At 40.8% G+C, this 20378-nt stretch overlaps 2 protein-coding genes across 4 annotated transcripts in view; one reads left to right on the top strand and one right to left on the bottom strand.

Moving 5' to 3' along the window:
• nudt6 (nudix (nucleoside diphosphate linked moiety X)-type motif 6) overlaps positions 1–7337 on the top strand; it is a 147316-nt gene extending 139979 nt beyond the window's left edge. For all 3 annotated transcript variants that reach the window (XM_067993373.1, XM_067993380.1, XM_067993388.1), the window contains 2 exons: positions 2949–3003; positions 6060–7337. In XM_067993373.1, coding sequence (XP_067849474.1) covers positions 2949–3003; positions 6060–6463 — 459 coding nt within the window. In that variant the 3' untranslated portion in view covers positions 6464–7337. The remainder of the gene's footprint in view (positions 1–2948; positions 3004–6059) is intronic.
• The window catches only part of fgf2 (fibroblast growth factor 2), a 162998-nt gene continuing 149221 nt past the window's right edge, over positions 6602–20378 (bottom strand). The window contains exon 3 of the mRNA XM_067993401.1: positions 6602–8827. Coding sequence (XP_067849502.1) covers positions 8639–8827 — 189 coding nt within the window. The 3' untranslated portion in view covers positions 6602–8638. The remainder of the gene's footprint in view (positions 8828–20378) is intronic.

Below are 20378 nucleotides of genomic sequence, written 5' to 3'. Positions count from 1 at the left end.
GGTTATTAATGTATATGGAACTGTACCCCAGCCTGTTAGTATAGTCAGAAGAGGTGGGAGGACGCAGAGGGGAAAAATACTCAATGTAGGTAAGGAAAACCATCCATCCTGGTAGCTCTGTCAGTAATTTTCTATTTTAAATTAGGTTACACAAGTTTTATTTCAATCAAGGGAATCAAGGGATATGGGGATCAGGTGGGAAAGTGGAGTTGAGGCCAAAGATCAGCCATGATCTTATTGAATGGCGGAGCAGGTTTGAGGGACCTCATGGCCTACTCCTACTCCTATTTCTTATATTCTTATGTTCAATATTAGAAATAGTACTTTAGGGATGGAAGGGCCGCACTTGCTATCGCAAATCAGTGACAGGGATCAAATTTATTGTGCAAGACTTGGCAATGGTAAGACAGTTTTTAGCACCAAGTGGCAAAGGGATGGAACTGAAGTTACACAAGTGTATAAGGATGGAGCTGCACAAGACACCCACCCACCACTTCATTTGCACTGCTGCTATAGTAAAATCAGTTGGCTATGAAATGGTAGGGATAGGGAGAAGATTCAAATGTTTATCCAGTGACTAGCTGAGCCACAAGGGGAAGTTTTTGTTGTTACAGATCATTAAAAGTCCCTGATTTGTTTGATTTCCAGTCTGTGCTGAGTTTTAGTGTTGCTACAATTGGCCTCAACCTCAAAGAGGGAAAATCTAGCCAGGTCACATGCCCAATTGCTAACCAGTGATCTGCGCTGGAAATGCATGGATGTCGAGCGAGGACAAAATTGCACTTCTATGGTAGAATATTCTACCAACACTCACTGTCCAGGCTCACACGTGAGTAATAGCTGCTTGGGTGTGTTGAGGATGACTGGTACCTGGAAATTCCTCAGAGCTGTTCCCGCTCCTCTGGTGTTACTTCACTTGAAGTGCAGCAGAAATCCTATTTACATGTGTAAATAGCATGGAAGCAGCTCCAAGGAATTTTCTGGCAAATATCTTTTGGAAAGAAAAAATTGGCAAAGACATAACAAAATAATATATTAATTTTAAAGATTCCAAGAAAGGGTTTTAAACATGCTTCTGACAACGTATGCAGCATACTGAACCAACAGCATTTTTCCCAGGGTCAGGACCTAGGCAAATGCAAACTTGTGCCCTTGTCATAACAAAAATGAAGCATTCTTCCTTGCTGGTCACAGCACCCATAGGATTAAGTAGTTAGTTAATTTGCAGAGAATATGCATTACAGTCTGGTATACCAAATGCACCGACATATTTGTAAGGTCCAAGGCGGTTTAACGTGGTATCAGTTAAGTGCAGAACCAGTAGTGCTGTTCTGTCCAGCAGCATCCCAGGCAACTATCCTGATAGGAGTGCATGTCCTTCAATTACAGGTCTTAAGCTTCAAAGGGTGCTAGAATTTTCCTTAACCAGCAAACATCCTTTGTATTTGACATCTAGTGCATCTTTTTAAAGCTTACATTTGATTGGCAGCTCTAAGTTGGTAAGAAACAGGAACGAGTCACTCTGAAGCTGGCAGAGATAAGGGGCCGGTCAGTACTCAATAGTAGCGTACGGCCATGTTAAGATCTAGAGGACTGTGTTTCAAGGGTCAATTTGATATCAAGAGTTAACACAGGGGAAGTGTCTTTGTTGCTTTTGATTGTGAGGAGAATAGCAAAGTATCTGTTTATTGTAGATTTGTTTGCATTTAATGCTGTTCATTTACCTGTTTAATAAACCCACTTCGTAGAGTCTTTATTTTTCCAGGTATCAAAGGGCTAGGAGATTATGTCGCAGCAGGTGATGTACTCAAGGCAATATATTTGAGTAAGCCAGAGTTCAGTGACAAGGGTTTTCTACTTGACCCCTGGCTCTCACTACATTTACCCAACTATTGCGCAGGCTACGGCATACTTTGGTGGGTAGAGGATGTGAGGTCTCCTTACAGGAGTGAACCCAAGGAGGATACAACATCCAAAAACATTAAGACCCCCATAAAAATGAATGGGGCACTTCTTGATCCAGGCAGCTTCTCCCCAGAATGGCTCTGACGCCAGAAAAATATTTTGAAAATGGTAAAATACATGTGTTTTCCAGACAGCCATTGGACAGTACCCTGAACAGAAAGTATTCTGATGAACTAACTCTCCTCTTCATATTCGCCACTAAACAGGTTATTTTAAACCGCACTGCATTATTTTCATATTTCAAACTGATGGTCATTATAAGATTGGATTGATGTCAACTGTGCAAACATTTAATTATTTTAATAATTTTGTTGTGCAAACATACAAAATGTTTACAATCCACAACAGTTATCTTAAACAGTTGTTTTAATGTTTTCATTTGATACAGACATTGAAATACAAAATATTTTAATCTATTTAAACAGACCAGATAATACAAACAAACTTTTAAACCAGTGCAGTACAGTACAGTACTACAAATACAAACTTCCATTTCTTAAGTACATTAAACAGGATTCAAATACATCAACGCACTTCAAAAAGGCCACTATTGAAAGGTATAAGTAATATAATAATGCATCAGTATGAATACAACCTTGCTGCAGCCTGTACACGTTTTCTAAACATAGCAGCTTGATTTTTTTAAATCAACTTCTCTATTCTCCCTACTCTTATTTAAGAACTAGCAGCATTGTCAATTTTTTTTAAAAAGTAAACAAGCTTCCTTTTTTATCTCAACACATCTATTCCATTTGTTCCTAGAGCATCAGTAGAATGAAACACTTTCATCATTTCACATACTTTTTAAAAATGGATGCCACAAAGGCCCAATTGCAGCTGCTTTATTTAATTTAAAATCAACAAAAAGCATTATAAAAGCTTTACTTCTGTTTTTAAACTTCATTTTAAAATGCAGTGAGTAATATTGTATCACATTTATAACAGTTTACTTTTAGTGACTTGCACTTTTATTTCTTTTAAAGACAAAAAATGCTTGGAAGTTTCCAGGAGGCCTCTCTGATCTAGGTGAAGATATTGGTAAGTACATATAAATAAAGCAGCTTTGAATCATGTGTTAAGCCAACAACTATAATAAAACCAGCCCACTGTCCTCCTGTACTTTAAAGATATAAGAGCAAGGACTACAAATAATCTCAAATATACATTTTATTTTCATTCAGAATGATTGTGTTCCTTTGGCGTTTACTTTGACTTTGGCACTAGATCTTTGGTTGAAGTTTCACTATTTCCACAGTAAAAAAAAACGCAGATCTGGTTTTACAATAGCGTGTTTGAAATTTTATTTTAAAAAAAAGCATTTGATTCTTAATTTACTAAAGCTAAATTATTTAAATGAAAAGGAAAAAGAGTTAGGTTGTTGCTAAAGAAAGTGTCAGATTAAAACTTATTGTACCTCATAAACCTGGATTAGTTGAGGGCTTTATATTGAGGAAAGACGCATTTTGTTAAAGCAAATCATTCGATGCTTGGAGGCACTCTAAAGGTATGAGTCCAAGTCTCATTGTTGCCAAACTAATCCAGTGAAAAAGTTTCAATAATTTAAATGTCAATTTAAAAATCATAATTTTTAATAGTTTTAGTAAGGTCGTATTAAGATTTGGATTTACAAACAAAATTTGCACTAGCGGATGTCCACACATACATACGTTTGAAATAAAAATTGGCCATTGTAAAATGCATTTACATTTGCTTATCTTTCCATTGCTGTCTGTATTGCTCTTGGCCATAATGTAGTGGATTTTCTGTAGCATTTTTCCCTTTGCACCAAGCTGTCAGTTCGAAAATACTTGCATTTTGAACATAATTTCATAAATTTGAAATTTTACATTAATTCTGATTGAAATTAAAGCTGTTCAGAAATTTCAGGACTAAAAATTATACAAAATATAATAATTGTTCTCTATTCCTACTGAAAGATATGTTGGAGTCCTCTTATCAGTGTATTGTTGCATGAAGAATGCATTGGGTAATTCTGAAATTTGTTCACATACAGCCTAATTATTCCAGCTGTTCTGTTTCTTTTGTGCCTGAAAATGCTTTTCAACAATTTGGGAATAAAAGCTCAGTGTGTATGCTATATTATCAAGCTAGACCTGTTTTACAGATTTACTTCTGTATGTTAAAATAAATATTCACATTGGCAAGGGATTTACAATGGTACGGTTGAGCAGAGGCCAGTATGCTGTTCCTAGTAGGGATCCACTAAGTTCTTTCTGGTTCAGCTGGGACAGTAAAGGTCAAGACTTGTATGAAATTCTTTGCAAAAGGGGTTTTGTTTCTTAAAGGGTTAGCTTAACTAAAGTTGTCCCTTGTGGAGTAACTATCAAGAGGACAGTAACACTTCAAGATATACTATAAAAATTAAAAACAGCAGAGAGAGATTATTTCTGATCTGCTGAACATGAAAATCCATGTGTTTTTTTTAAAAAGCATGATGGGGTGGTCAAAGAATAAAATATAATACAAAAATACAAATCTCTACTGTTGGAATGATATTTACTTGTTTTATTTGCATGTCTTCTCAGCAACTGGTTTTGAAAGACAACCTTGTCAGTTAAAACAAATTTTTTGAAGTATTATGTAGAAAAGCACATTCCAAAATAAAACTTGCCCTCCCCTTTAATGCCAGTAACTCAGGTTAAAAGGCCACTTAACCTCTTCTGCTCGCTTTAAAGTAATCTTCAGTTTCCCAAATCATGCATTGACAAAATTAGTTTTTCTTTCAAGATACCAATTTTTTGTTTAGAACACAATGATGGTATTGTCTTATTAAAATGTTAATATGGCATACAGTGCATCAAGGACTGGCAGTTTATACAGAATAAACAACGGAATGGCCACTGGCTACATAACTCAAGTATTACCGGGTTTGACACAAGTGCTTTACTTTGTGTAATCTGCCACCCACACCCCCCCCCCCCCCCCGCCTCAACAATATGCATTTTCTATACTACTTTGATTTAAAAACAGATAGACTTGGTTTCCTGCTATTTTGGGCCGATATAACAGTATGATTTGATTTAGCAAGAGGCTATAGACAACCTCATGGGTAATGCCCCACATTAGCAAAATCATTTACGTAACTTAAAACAACTAAATATATATATTAAGGTAAGCAATGGTTGATTTATACAAAAGTTAAATGACTCCTATCTGAAACAATCTGAAAAGAAAAAACATCAAGCAGTGGGTTAATGAAGGCATTAACTGCCAAGATATTTCAAAAGCATGGTGTATGGGAACAATCATTTCAGAATACAGCAGAAATATTCTGTTTATCCTTTAGACCAAAACATTGTCCATTTAAGAAAAGGCATATCCAAACCAGTCGCCTGCAATACTCAGCAATGCACAAGGATTTGTTTGTATAAGTTCAGATATTGTAATTATTTTACAATTCTATGATAATTAGATAGTAGCCATGATGTGGAGATGCCGGTGATGGACTGGGGTGGACAAATGTAAGGAGTCTTACAACACCAGGTTATAGTCCAACAGCTTTATTTAAAATCACAAGCTTTCGGAGGCTTCCTCCTTCGTCAGGTGACAAAGGAGGAAGCCTCCGAAAGCTTGTGATTTTAAATAAAGCTGTTGGACTATAACCTGGTGTTGTAAGACTCCTTACATATGATAATTAGACTGGGATACATTCTTTTCAATGCTGTCCAGTGATGGTTGTGATTGATGACTAAAACCAAACTATCCCATTCTCTCAAAAGAAAAAAAAACACAACCATGCATCACTGCAGGAAGTCCAGACATGCCTCAAAGCTGTTGTGTTAAACAAGATCACGTATCCTGCAAATGCAGTCACATGCACTTTGTTGAGCGTTGACAGGAATTCAGTGAAATTGAAGTGGGTCTCTGGATTTCAGACCAACAAAACCAGTATTGGAAAATGCACACACGAGAGGCCATGAAGTAGCTTGCACCCTACCTCACATGAATCTGTAGGTGCCAAAATGCTGCATTTCTGTAATCAATGTGTAAAATATCAAAAAGTAGGCATTTACATTTATCATTTCAGACCTTTAACAAAAACGTTTAAAATTAAATCTGGATGTTGATTCTAGGAGAAACAGCTGTCCGAGAAGTCTTTGAAGAGACTGGAATCAGGTCCAAATTTAAATCACTTCTGAGCATCAGGCAACAGCATAAACACCCAGGAGCCTTTGGGAAGTCAGACATGTACATTGTTTGTCGTCTGAAACCTGTCTCGTTTGACATAAATTTTTGCCAAGAAGAATGCCTGCGGTGTGAGTGGATGGACATTGAGGAGCTGGCCAGGAATGAGCACACAACACTTATAACCAACAGGATAGCCAAGCTGTTGTTCTATGGATATAGAGAAGGCTTTGACAAGATTGATCTAAATATGAGAGAGTTTCCAGCAGTTTATACAGGTCTTTTCTACAAACTCTATCACAAAGAATTACCAGAGAAATACAAGAACCTGAAACCGAATGGAATCAAATAGGTTCTGAAAGAAAAATAGCTGCTTTAAAGATCAGAAATTCAATTGATTTTAGTCTGTCCAATCAAATATTAACAGATTACATCATTGGTGAGATGTACAATGGGTAAAATGCTGTTTTGTCCAGTGTTAAGCAGCAGGTTTTTGCATTGTTTTTATTCAAATGTATAACGGCCAGTGTTCTCAAATATCACTTCAATTCCAAAAATGACAGAATAGATTACCCCAGACTGATAGTCCAAAAGCTTCAATCTTCAATTATAATGAAACATGCAAAAATGCCTCATAACTGAGAACAACATTACTGCTATAATTGATTTTTTTTCCCCCTTTCTTTAAGTTATTTGTCTACAGATGAACTTGTAACAAATTTTCAGCCTCTTCCCAGTTTACAAATTTACAAAACAGCAGGAAAAAATTACTTAACAAGCATGGGTGTCTTTTGCAGAATACGTTTTGCCATCTCAACAACATCTTGCATTTATATAGCACCTTTAACGTAGTAAAATATCCCAAGGCACTTCACTGAGCATAATCAGACAAAATTGGATACCGAGCCATATAAGGAGATATTATGACAGGTGACCAACAGGACTTGGTGGGCTGAATTGCCTACTCCTGTTCCTATGGTGCAGGTTAGGATACGGGCAGCAAAGTTTTAGATGAGCTCGCGTTTACAGAGGGTGGTAGATGGGAGGCCGGTCAGGAGAGCATTGTAACAGTCGAGTCTGGAGGTAATAAAAGCATGGATGAGGGATTCAGTAGCAGATGGGCTGAGGCAGATAGAAGAGATAGGGAGAAGAGACAAAAGTAACCATATCAGCACAGATTAATTTCAGTGTTCACTGCAGTCTCACTATAATAATTGTAATTGGGGGGGGGGGGGGGGGGGGGAGTGCGGGGAGGGGGGAAAAAAGGAGGGAGGGAGGGAGAAAGAGATGGACGTCAAATGTGCGTGTAACAGAGAGGTGTTCATTAGAGACTGTACTTGTGATGGTGCAGTTGTGTTTGGTTTCCAATTAGTACTGCATTTTGGGTAAAGGTTGAGTATTGTACTTGTCACAGCATCATGAACACAGTCCAGAACACTTGTTAGTTATATAATGGCCCTTTTCTGTAACAATATTTATTAAAGCAAAGTTACAGTATTGTATGTGCAATTTCTGTAATAGAAAACACAATCATGTAGGGTTCATCAGTTTTACCCAACACACATTAATCTATGTTAATTTCAGCTAATGGTTACTGCTATTCTTGTTGATCAAGACCTTAACCATGAAGGACTAAAGGCCCAACCCAATTTACATAAATCCATTATATAATCTACACTGATTGGTCTCTCTCTTTCATTCCAACCTACAATTCAGAAAAGCCACAGAACATTTGTTAACCACAAATGAAAAATATGCTAGTAACTCAAGGAAAGTAAAACAGCATCCCTAAACTGAACATATAACATTTTCCCACCTTTTAGATATTTGTTGATACATCTTGCATTTTCATTCAAATCTACATCTGAGTCATCAGTTGTTACTGGAAGAGACATCACACACTTGCCTGGTTAAATATTTAGAACTCTGCACATTCCACATGGAGCAAAGAACCAATGAATTATTGAAGTTTACATAAAAAATGGTAATGTTTTGACCTGGCAGTAGAGAACGTACAGTTCGCACTTGAAACATCTACATTTTTAATTTTATTCATGCACCTACTGCCAGATCAAATAGTTTCAGGGAATCACATGTAAAATTTGAGAGGGGCTCATGCTTTAATGTATGTAACCCTTTGCCTTACTTGATAAGTAAATACTGTATCACAGCATCAACAGTATCTCAATTAAAATAATTGTATATACAGTTGCTAGATAAAATTAACTATTAATGATTTACCACATAAACCAGTATATTGGGTTATATAAAGTACACTTTTAAATTGGTGTTTAACTCCGTGTGATTTGAAGAAACAAAGATGTGATAACATTTTGCTAAAATCACATTTTGTATAGTGTGATATTGCACAGCTGATTTACTGCAGTTTGTAAAACCGCCAAAACAACTAGAGAGCATGGCGACAACATTGTGTACACTAGTGCCTTTCACAGCAATAAAACAGTCGTGTCAATTTTGTGTTTATGAAATAGTCATTTTTTTAAATAAAAGGGCTGGAAGTAAATGACTACGAGCACTTTGCAGACATCGGCAGAAACAGAATTGCTTTCTGCCCTTGTCCAGTTTTTGGTCCGGGTTTGTACTGTCCAGTTCTTTTGAGAGCAACATACCAACTTTCATATTTCTTTGAACGATACGTATTGTAGTTATTTGGCTCCAGCCTTTCATGGAAGAAACATTCATCTGTTGGCAATTTCTGAAATAATAAGTAAAATAAAATGGCAGTTAGTTTCTTCCCTAGAGACAATGCAAGGAGGTTTGTTATCTATTTCTCCATCTATAAGTCTATCGAGAATATATTAAAAATCTTGTCTGTGCCCACTTCCTGTTGTCACATTTTTACTTCAATTCTTTCCTCTTATAAATTTCTACATGCACAGTTATGATGGAAAATGCCCACGTAAACTTTTCACACTGTAATTATACCCTCCCACCAGAGAGTTGCGAGGCTGTGAAATTCAATTCCAGGGTTAGTGGCTGAGATAGAAAATATGTCAACATTTAAGATTAGGTTGGATAGGTCCATAAAGGAAAAAGGGGTGATGGGAGGTGGAAATGGGGTGGGTAAATGTGTTTAGGACTATCTACTTGCATGGAGTTAAATGCTGACATTTAGGCTGAATGGCCTGTTTCCATGTTGTAACTTCTATGTAGTCTGCCACTTCCCCTGTAACTGAAATTTCTAATGTCCAAAATAAGGTTTCAAATAATTTTTTAAAAAATCAACAAGGTACAGATTTTGCAATAACACGATTAAATTTATCCACTTGAATTGTTTTGTGTCTTTAATACCTTTATTAAAGTTATTTTACTTGAAGTCCTCAACCTCTCCCAAAAGCCTGGGCTTGGACTTGAACTTGATATTTTTACCTAGAATTAAGCAAATCTGCTCCGAGCATATGCAGTTTCCAAGGATATGTCAGTAGCATTTAAGTTAGCCAAATGATAGAATGCTTCTCCCTTAGTCTCTTTAAAAAAAACTATTTGATTGCCACGTTTCAAGACTTTATGACCATTTCCCCACAGAAAGGATTTGAAAATAGTTACTTTCAAGTTTTAGGCTTTAAAACAAAGTGGATATTGATAGGTTTAAAAAACAAGGCCACATGCTGCAGGTGTTTGCTCATTGCGTATTAAAGGCTTGGCACTAGTACTATTACTCAAGGCAATCAGGAACAATAGGGAAATTGTTATCTCATCTTAGGGGCTCCCAAAGATTTACACATACGGAGACGAGATGTCCTATCCTGTTGAGCTTTGCATGAAGCTAGTTTCAAAGGGATGGGGCATGGCAGCAGGTTTGATTAACAGTTCTTCTGGCCAATGCCCATACAGGGGAGGGTTCAGGAACCAAACTCCAACAGCCTGTCAGAACTGTAAAGGTGTGAACAAAGACCCACAGGTGAGGAATCAGATTGTTAAAACTGAGAGCCAAATAAAGCTTCACTGGAGCAACAACAACTGAAGACATCTTGCTTCAGTCAAGTGAGATGATGTACTGATGTGGGGAAGGGTGGAGTAGTCTTTATTTTGTATCATTACACAAAAATAAGTTATACTGACTGCATTAAGTGAATTTGATTTTAACTGTTGCTCTGTATGTTCACTGGTTATGAAGTAAAGCAGCTAAACGATTCGTATCAAGCCTCGTTTCATCAAGCATGTTATCAGTCTGCCTTCAGCAGAGACTGAAGTACATGAATATCCAGTCCCGGTCTCAATGGGGTACTACTGTTACACCTCCAGATCCTGTTATCATGCAAGTACTGGCAAAAAGCTGGCACAGGCTCGATGGGCCGGATGGCCTCCTACTGTGCTGAAGCCGTTCTATGATTCTATTCTATAAGTAGATATAGGTAGGTATGAGTCAACTCCCATAAAAGTAAGATGTTCAGCCATTTACAAGAGCAACTGATCCCTCTGAACCAGATAAGACATCTATGACAGACCTGAATTTGTAATTATTTAAAGAAATGCTAGAGGTCAAATTTCAAAAACTTTGTTCAGGTAAAATGTATATTGAGTGGTTTTGTTTAGAAAGAGAGACTGAGTGGGAGAGACTACATTAATTACACACCTGTTGTAGCTTTAGTTGCAGTGTGAATTATAAATACTTTAAACTTCCGAAAGCATATTAAGCTGAGAGATACACAGTGCCTTTCTCATCCTAATTTGATATATATTAAAAAAAGCTGATTTTTTTTTTAATTAGACAATGTGAACACGAATTATTGAGAGACAGACATACACAGATACAATTACAGGAATCAATCACAAAACACCAATTTTAAAATTTGCAGACAATCTCTTAGGTTATGAACCAGTGCTGCCAGATATTGGACGGCCCACACAAAATTCTGCTAAGGTCCATGCCCTTTCCCAACCTCTCCACGAGTCCACCTGCGAGCCAAACTTCACATTCAACTCCCCATTTTGCCAGATCTCAGGATCTCCCTCCAATGATGCTAGATCAAACCACAGAGCTGCCAAACTTCAGGACCCCCACCCCAATTCTGCCAAAGCCCAGGATTCCCCCTATCAAATTCAGCTAAGACCAGAACTCTCTCCATCTGGGACATCGTGCTATGTATTCTCCGTTTTAAAATGGGTAAGGGACAAAGAATAGGTGAAGGATAATATATAGCTACATAGCTAGCTAAAAATGAAATTTGACTTATTCATTGTAATCCAGTGGGCTTGAGGTATCCCTAAATTGTATAAACACTCCTATAGCCTCCGATATAATGAGCAATTCCACAGAGATCTGCTAGTACTAATAAAAACGGTTAAATAAATCTGAAGTCTAGTCTCTTTTCTGATAAACTAATGGAATAGTCAACTTCAAATTTTACAAGTCCAACTTTAGCTAAAGATGCAAGAGATGAGTGTTAATTGTATCCATGTGACATATCAATTAGTGTTATTGTATTCAGGTGGTGCTTATCAATTAGGGGCTCTCTTGTATCCATTTATAAGAGAGCTTATCTAGGGTGCGGGTAATGTTGATCTCTGTGAGTAAAGGCTTGGATGCATTTGAAGACCAAGCTCTAGTATTCTATCCTTCACCACCTGTTCAGTCCTGCAATACACTTAGTACTCCTTCTGTCCCCTTAATACTACTGGAAGAGTGTCTCATGGTTATGTAGTATCAAGCACATTGTTTTTGCAGACACTTGGAAATGGCAGATTTATGATCTGCATGGTGCATAAAAGCATAAAGTCTAAGTCGTGCATCATCTCAACTGAACAGAATACCATCTGTAATCCCAGACAATCATGCTTGCCCTGCAGAGCAGAGCGATCAAGGGGTCAGACACACTCCACTCCAAGTGAGGCAGAGCACATTATTTTCTTCTCACAACCAAAAATGTAGTTTAGCTTTGCTAAGCCAGTCATTCCCTGCTTCTGTGACATTCATATTCCTGTACATCAGAAGCACTTTGTATTTAAAAATTCAGACATCTTTATCTATTTTGTTGATTCTGTAAAATTGTGTCAAAATCAAAACATGGTTTTGATATTAAAATTGCATCCGCACCACAATGAACAAGGCAAATACTGTTTAAAAACATTGATGAGGCCGTTATACCAAATACTGAATTCATTTGTAGTGGCTCAAACCAACATAGCCACTCAGTGTTTAAGCATTTAAATAACCAGTTTGTATAAACGTATTAGTTTGGGGTCACAGATGCCCTTCATTTTAATTAAGAATATGAAATATTATTTGTGAAGTGCATGATTTCTATCAAATAACAGTAAAAAAGGAAAATACATTTCTAACACAGAATACTACAGAACTAGGGAGAAAATCAGAGAATATACTTACTGAAAGAAAAATGCAATCTTGCAATAACTGGGTTCATGAAAATAACAGTGATGTTGATTAAAGAAAGCAGTAGTATTTCACACCATGTCCAAAAGCAACACAGATTCAGACTCCACTTTTTCCCCTTCACATGGTGTAAATATTCTAAATAAGTATGTTCTTATACTTTCTTTACAATCTGCACTTCCAAATGTCAAACTCTGAGCACAACAGATTTTCTGCAGAAAAAATGTAATTCTTCCATTCTTATTGAATAGCAGAACACAAAGTTGCACAAAGGGAGCTTTCTTAAATGATTTAAATATTAAATAACCTAAACTTTTGCCAGATACTCCTTAATGAAAAGTTGTACACACACATGTAGGAATGATGATTCTAACCTTGAGGACTACAGGTGTATTGCTGTTCTGTAAGACATATTTTCTTCAAGTTTATTATGAGATTATGGGTAACTAATGAAAAAGGACAGATTCTATACTTTAAAATACCAAGCAATAGAAATAACATCTTCAAAAGTTTACCAAAAAAAAATAGGATAGAAAAATAAAACACAGTACTCAGATGAAAAATTTACAACATGTGAATAATTCCATTAACATAGGAACATAGGAACAGGAGTAGGCCATTCAGCCCCTCGTGCCTGCTGCGCCATTTGATAAGATCATGGCTGATCTGTGATCTAACTCCATGGGCTCGATGTTACCAGGGCTGCGGGTTTGCGGCGGGGGGGGGGCTATTGGGCGCATGGGTAACGCGCCCGGCGAAATTAGTCTGCCCCCCGCGTGATCGCAGCCTAATTGGATCCACTAACCTGGTCTTCCGGGTTCCCCACTGCTGATCTGCGCGTCGGGCGGGCTGCGCATGCGCAGTAAGCTCTGTCAGCTGGAGGAGCTCTGTTTAAAGGGGCAGTCCTCCACTGACACATGCTGCAACAAATAGGAAAAATTACAGCATGGAGCAGCCCAGGGGGAAGGCTGCTCCCAGTTTAATGATACCTCACTCCAGGTAGCATTAGATGGGGTAAGGAGGAGGGGGAGGACAGAGATCTTCCCCCCGGCGGGCGGGAGGAAGCGGCCTGCCTCTGCCACCAGGAAGGCCTGGCTCGAGGTGGCAGAGGAGGTCATCTGCACCACCAACATATCGCGCACCTGCATACAGTGCAGGAGGTGCTGCAATGACCTAAGTAGGTCAGCCAAAGTGAGTACACTTACTCATTCACCGACACTCCATCTGCCACATCACCGCCCCCACCCCACATCTCCTTCTGCACTGCCAACACTATTCTGTCACATCACCCCTCATACCCACTCAAAGCTCATCCTCATCTTACCTGCACTTACTCACCTCGCCAGTACTCATCCCGCCACTACGACTCAACCCAATCCTCATACAATCTCATGGCTCCATCTCATACTCACCCTCTCATGCATCTCTTTCACGGTCAGCCTCACTCAACCTGCCACTACCTGTGCTGCAGCTACAGGGCATGCATTACATATGTGCAGTAGGCAGCGTAAGGCAGACGTGTTGTGAGCATGAAGGGGATGCACAAGGGTGTTTGAGGGTCTGTCATGGTTTTTACTTATATTGAATTTCTGACCAACTCACATCACATATTATATTGGCACCACTACTGCCACGTCTTTGCGAATCTTGTCTGGTTTGTGCAATAATGCCCTTTCCTGAGGATCACAATGAAGACCCACAACTGATGCCACCCATTGTGTCACTGCAGAGTGGGTGTAGGTGTATTTGCAGGGCTATTTTGTGCAAACGACTGAGAGACGTCGGCGATGTCCCCGGTGGCACCCTGGAAGGATGCGGAGGCGAAGTTGTTGAGGGCAGTGGTGAATTTGACAGCAACAGGTAAGAAAATGGTGCTCGGGCCAGCCGGGAGCAGCTCGGCATGAAGGAGGCTGCAGATGTCCACGATTAATGTCGAGTGACTCTGAGCCTCCGTGTGCACTGCTGCTCAGAGAGGTCCAGGAAGCTGAGCCTCGGTCTGTGGACCCTATGGCGAGGGTAGTGCCCTCTGCGACGCATCTCTCTCTGCCTTTGCCCTCCCTCCTGCTGTGCAGGTGGATGTGTCACAGCACTCTGTTGTGGAGCTCCACGTGTCAGAGGTGGACGGCGAGGCTGGTGATGCTGTTCGCCCTCCGAAGAGGTCATGACTGCAGCTACGGCGGCCCCCATCCGGCAGATGTACATCTGAGGGGGTCCGCAAGGTTGGTACATGTATCTGGACCCCGGGGTAAGTGTGCAAGTTGGTGAATTTGATTGTCAGGAGGAGGGTGGTGGAGGCCAAACTTTGTCCCAAGTGACAGAGTGGCCTCCTGCAATGAGTGTGGGTCTCCCCCACCCCCCACCCACCTGTCAAATTGACCTTTGAGCTGCCACAGGCTGACAGCTGCAACACGTCCATTTCAACTGGGAGTGTTTCCCCCAGTATGGGAAACAGTCCCAAGTTGTATGTAAAATTCCACCCCTTCTCACATAATCCCTTAATCAGGTCTGTTAATGACCTGAAATAGCTAGATAAATATTGTAAAGTGGCACCCCGCTGGCTTTAATTGCCGGCGGGAGTCCCACATGCGGGGGCTGCGCGCACGTCGGCGCGTCTGTGGGGAACCCGGAAGTGGGCGGGTTGGAGCTGGGCTCCGGACCCGCTCTGGGATTCCCCGATTTTCAGAGCCCCCCCCCGCCAGGAACGCACCCGATAGCTGGTGCTAAAATGAAGCCCCATATACCTGCCTTTGGCCCATATCCCTTAATACCTTTGGTTGCCAAAAAGTTATCTATCTCAGATTTAAATTTAGCAATTGATAAATTGCCGTTTGCGGAAGAGAGTTCCAAACTTCTACAACTCTTTGTGTGTAGAAATGTTTTCTAATCTCACTCCTGAAAGGTCTGGCTCTAATTTTTAGACTGTGCCCCCTACTCCTAAAATCCCCAACCAGCGGAAATAGTTTCTCTCTATCCACCCTATCTGTTCCCCTTAATATCTTATAAACTTCAATCAGATCACCCCTTAACCTTCGAAACTCTAGAGAATACAACCCCAATTTGTGTAATCTCTCCTCGTAACTTAACCCTTGAAGTCCGGGTATCATTCCAGTAAACCTACGCTGCACTCCCTCCAAGGCCAATATGTCCTTCCAAAGGTGCGGTGCCCAGAACTGCTCACAGTACTCCAGGTGCGGTCTAACCAGGGTTTTGTATAGCTGCAGCATAACTTCTGCCCCCTTGTACTCTAGTCCTCTAGATGGGCCCCGACAACATCCCAGCTGTAGTGCAGAAGACTTGTGCTCCAGAACTAGCTGCGCCTCTAGCCAAGCTGTTCCAGTACAGCTACAACACTGGCATCTACCCGACAATGTGGAAAATTGCCCAGGTATGTCCTGTCCACAAAAAGCAGGACAAATCCAATCTGGCCAATTACCGCCCCATCAGTCTACTCTCAATCATCAGCAAAGTGATGGAAGGTGTCGTCGACAGTGCTATCAAGCGGCACTTACTCACCAATAACCTGCTCACCGATGCTCAGTTTGGGTTCCGCCAGGACCACTCGGCTCCAGACCTCATTACAGCCATGGTCCAAACATGGACAAAAGAGCTGAATTCCAGAGGTGAGGTGAGAGTGACTGCCCTTGACATCAAGGCAGCATTTGACCGAGAGTGGCACCAAGGAGCCCTTGTAAAATTGAAGTCCATGGGAATCAGGGGGAAAACTCTCCAGTGGCTGGAGTCATGCCTAGCACAAAGGAAGATGGTAGTGGTTGTTGGAGGCCAATCATCTCAACCCCAGGGCATTGCTGCAGGAGTTCCTCAGGGCAGTGTCCTGGGCCCAACCATCTTCAGCTGCTTCATCAATGACCTTCCCTCCATCATAAGGTCAGAAATGGGGATGTTCGCTGATGACTGCACAGTGTTCAGTTCCATTCGCAACCCCTCAGATAATGAAGCAGTCCAAGCCCGCATGCAGCAAGACCTGGACAACATCCAGGCTTGGGCTCATAAGTGGCAAGTAACATTCGCGCCAGATAAGTGCCAGGCAATGACCATCTCCAACAAGAGAGAGTCTAACCACCTCCCCTTGACATTCAACGGCATTACCATCGCCGAATCCCCCACCATCAACATCTTGGGGGTCACCATTGACCAGAAACTGAACTGGACCAGCCATATAAATACTGTGGCTACGAGAGCAGGTCAGAGGCTGGGTATTCTGCGGCGAGTGACTCACCTCCTGACTCCCCAAAGCCTTTCCACCATCTACAAGGCACAAGTCAGGAGTGTGATGGAATACTCTCCACTTGCCTGGATGAGTGCAGCTCCAACAACACTCAAGAAGCTCGACACCATCCAAGATAAAGCAGCCCGCTTGATTGGCACCCCATCCACCACCCTAAACATTCACTCCCTTCACCACCGGCGCACTGTGGCTGCAGTGTGCACCATCCACAGGATGCACTGCAGCAACTCGCCAAGGCTTCTTCGACAGCACCTCCCAAACCCGCGACCTCTACCACCTAGAAGGACAAGAGCAGCAGGCGCATGGGAACAACACCACCTGCACGTTCCCCTCCAAGTCACACACCATCCCGACTTGGAAATATATCGCCGTTCCTTCATTGTCGCTGGGTCAAAATCCTGGAACTCCCTTCCTAACAGCACTGTGGGAGAACCGTCACCACACGGACTGCAGCGGTTCAAGAAGGCGGCTCACCACCACCTTCTCGAGGGCAATTAGGGATGGGCAATAATTGCTGGCCTCGCCAGCGACGCCCACATCCCGTGAACGAATAAAAAAAATATATAAAGGCCAGCATTCCATTAGCCTTCTTGATTATTTGCTGCACCTGTTCATGACACTTCAATGATCTATGTACCTGAACCCCTAAGTCCCTTTGGGCATCCACTGTTTTTAACTTTTTACCATTTAGAAAGTACCCTGTTCTATTCTTTTTTGATCCAAAGTGAATGACCTCACATTTGTCTACATTGAATTCCATTTGCCACAGTTTTGCCCATTCACCTAATCTATCAATATCACTTTGTAATTTTATGTTTTCATCTACACTGCTTACAATGCCACCAATCTTTGTGTCATCGGCAAACTTAGATATGAGACTTTCTATGCCTTCATCTAAGTCGTTAATAAATATTGTGAATAATTGAGGCCCCAAGACAGATCCCTGCGGGACTCCACTAGTCACATCCTGCCAATGTGAGTACCTTCCCATTATCCCTACTCTCTGTCACCTTTCGCTCAGCCAACTTCCTAACCAAGTCCGTACTTTTCCCCTCGATTCCATGGGCTTCTATCTTAGCTAACAGTCTCTTATGTGGGACCTTCTCAAATGCCTTCTGGAAGTCCATATAAATAACATCCATTGACATTTCCCTGTCCACTACTTTAGTCACCTCTTCAAAAAATTCAATCAGGTTTGTCAGGCACGACCTACCTTTCACAAATCCATGCTGGCTCTCTCTGATTAACTGAAAATTCTCGATGTGTTCAGTCACCCTATCCTTAATTATAGACTCCAGCATTTTCCCCACAACAGATGTTGGGCTAACTGGTCTATAATTCCCCCGTTTCCCTCTCTCTCCTTTCTTAAAAAGCAGAGTGATATGTGCAATTTTCCAATCTAGAGGGACAGTTCCTGAATCTAGAGAACTTTGAAAGATTATAGTTAGGGCATCCGCAATGTGCTCACCTACTTCCTTTAAAACCTTGGGATGGAAACCATCTGGTCCTGGGAATCCCATTTGAGAAAATAAAACCAAGTTCATTTTTCAGAGCTCTTCTGCATCAGATAATAAAACAGTTTCAAATGTAATTTGTCACAAACGATGTGCATTAATGAACTTTTCATTCCAGAAATTTAAATGGAATTAACTCAGAACTATGCATGGTTCACATATTAAATTACATTCTTTGAGCTGTCGTACTTTTAAGTGCCAATCTGTGAAAATCTCTCAATAATTTAATTTCACCACTTTTTGAAAAGTACCAGAAAATCCAATGTACAAGTCCCACCTTCACACCATGTTTTATATCCTCTTAAGTATAGAGGACTAACTTCTACTCTGGTGCTATACAATGGGATTCTGTACTCCTCAATTCCCTGAAATGAAGCTGCAGTGGGCTGTTTGCTGCTCTCATGAAGGAGGTACTGCCAAGACAAGAGGCGGAGGTCTGGAGAGAGTAAGAGGAACCCAGAGACTGGAAAATGAGAGCAATGCCAAGAGGATCTGGAAAAAAAATAGCATGCTGTAAGTTGAAAATAAAGACTGCAGGTGATGCTGTCTCCCTGCTACATGTCGCAACACATTCCTCACCTTTTCTCCTTCAATTTGCTCCCTTTACCCCTCTTGTGAAGATAATGACTCATGCTGGGATGCAGCTGCACGGGCACCAGCAACAACTGGTACATTGCCAAGTGGTCATTCGTCATTTGTGAGCCCTAAATATTGAGGCCTAGCCTTTCCACTTGGCCGTTACACCTGTGGATGTGTGGCAGGGCAGAGATGCACCCCTGCTGATTTTTCAAGATCAAGAGTATTTGAATAATTCTGTTGGGCTCTCTGGCCTCTGTTAGGCTGTGGAAGAGCCTTTGAGGAAAGGCTGGCCAGAGGTGGGCCTGAAGAAGTTAAAATAGAATTGTAAATAAAAATTTAAAAAGCAACTGGAGATTGTATAACCAATTGCTCTGCAACCAGTTACATGGGCTCCCTGGACTGTTAAAATTTACATGATCTTTCCACGAACCATTGGAACTCTGGATGCCAGGTCAAAACAGGCATCCCTTGCACCCAAGTATTGTTAAGGCATAAGTGACAGGAAATATATTGGGTCAGATTTTGCTGTCAAAATAACGGTGAGGCTAATGGTGCTCATTGTTATTTACGCATAAATGGTACAGCAACTTCAGGCAAGGAGCAGATGCAAATATCCAAAAGTTACTGTTCGAGCTTTGCGAAAACGACATTTCGCTGACTGCCTCACCATTGACATACATTGAATGTCATGAAGTTGCTATATTTGCAAGGTAGATACGAACTAAACCCGCCACAGATATTAAGGGATAGTAATTACAAGCTTAAGTACCCTTTTAATGATGTGATAATTGTTCATTACTGCCATTCCGCCTTTCTGGCACTGAAAATTAACTTTTATAAGTATGGAGTCTCATTCCTTCAGGTTTTGAATTTTTGGGGGAGATTTTAAAAATGTCAAACTTTTCGTTTCTTTTTTACTTTTCCTTTCTGTCTCTTTTTTCTCTCTCAATCTAATCTTTCTGTCCGTCTCTTTATTTCTCTTTCTGTATCTGATTTAACACTGAATTCACCCCTTTAAATTCACCCTCCTTCTCGGTCCACCCGCTGTTTATTTCCCAATCCTTAAATCTCATTTTGTGGACTGAAACGTGCAGGGCCAAGTCTAACTCACGGCAGATGCTCTGCTACAGGAAAATCTGGCACGTTATATGATATAATTACATGCAACTGGAAATACATGTTCGCCCACATGAAGGTGGATGGATTGAAAGCTTGGTGTCCATTCCGTTGGAAAATGCCAGAAGTGGTGGGGGGGACAAGCGGGGAGCTGGTAAAGAAGTTTATGCCACATTAGATAGATTATTCAACCATGGTGGGGAGGGAAGGGGATTTAATGGAGAAAACATCACAGCCACATCTGATCGCAGCCTCACTCAATGTCCACATGCACACATTCCAACAGGGGTCACTGAACAGCAATGAGAAGCAGGTACACTAGCCGATTTCTTTTCTCACCCAGCTAGACTGCAGACTTGAACGTCAACTATAGTGCTCCTCCCACTCACAGTTGCCACAGCTGAGATCATTATTGACAAATGTAATTTCTGGACCTCGATGCATGTTTTTTTTAAAA

This window comes from Heptranchias perlo, chromosome 1 (assembly GCF_035084215.1).
Source record: "Heptranchias perlo isolate sHepPer1 chromosome 1, sHepPer1.hap1, whole genome shotgun sequence".
Classification (NCBI taxonomy): Eukaryota; Metazoa; Chordata; class Chondrichthyes; order Hexanchiformes; family Hexanchidae; genus Heptranchias; species Heptranchias perlo.
Note: the sequence above shows the minus strand (reverse complement) of the source record. Positions and strands in the feature narration are given on the sequence as shown.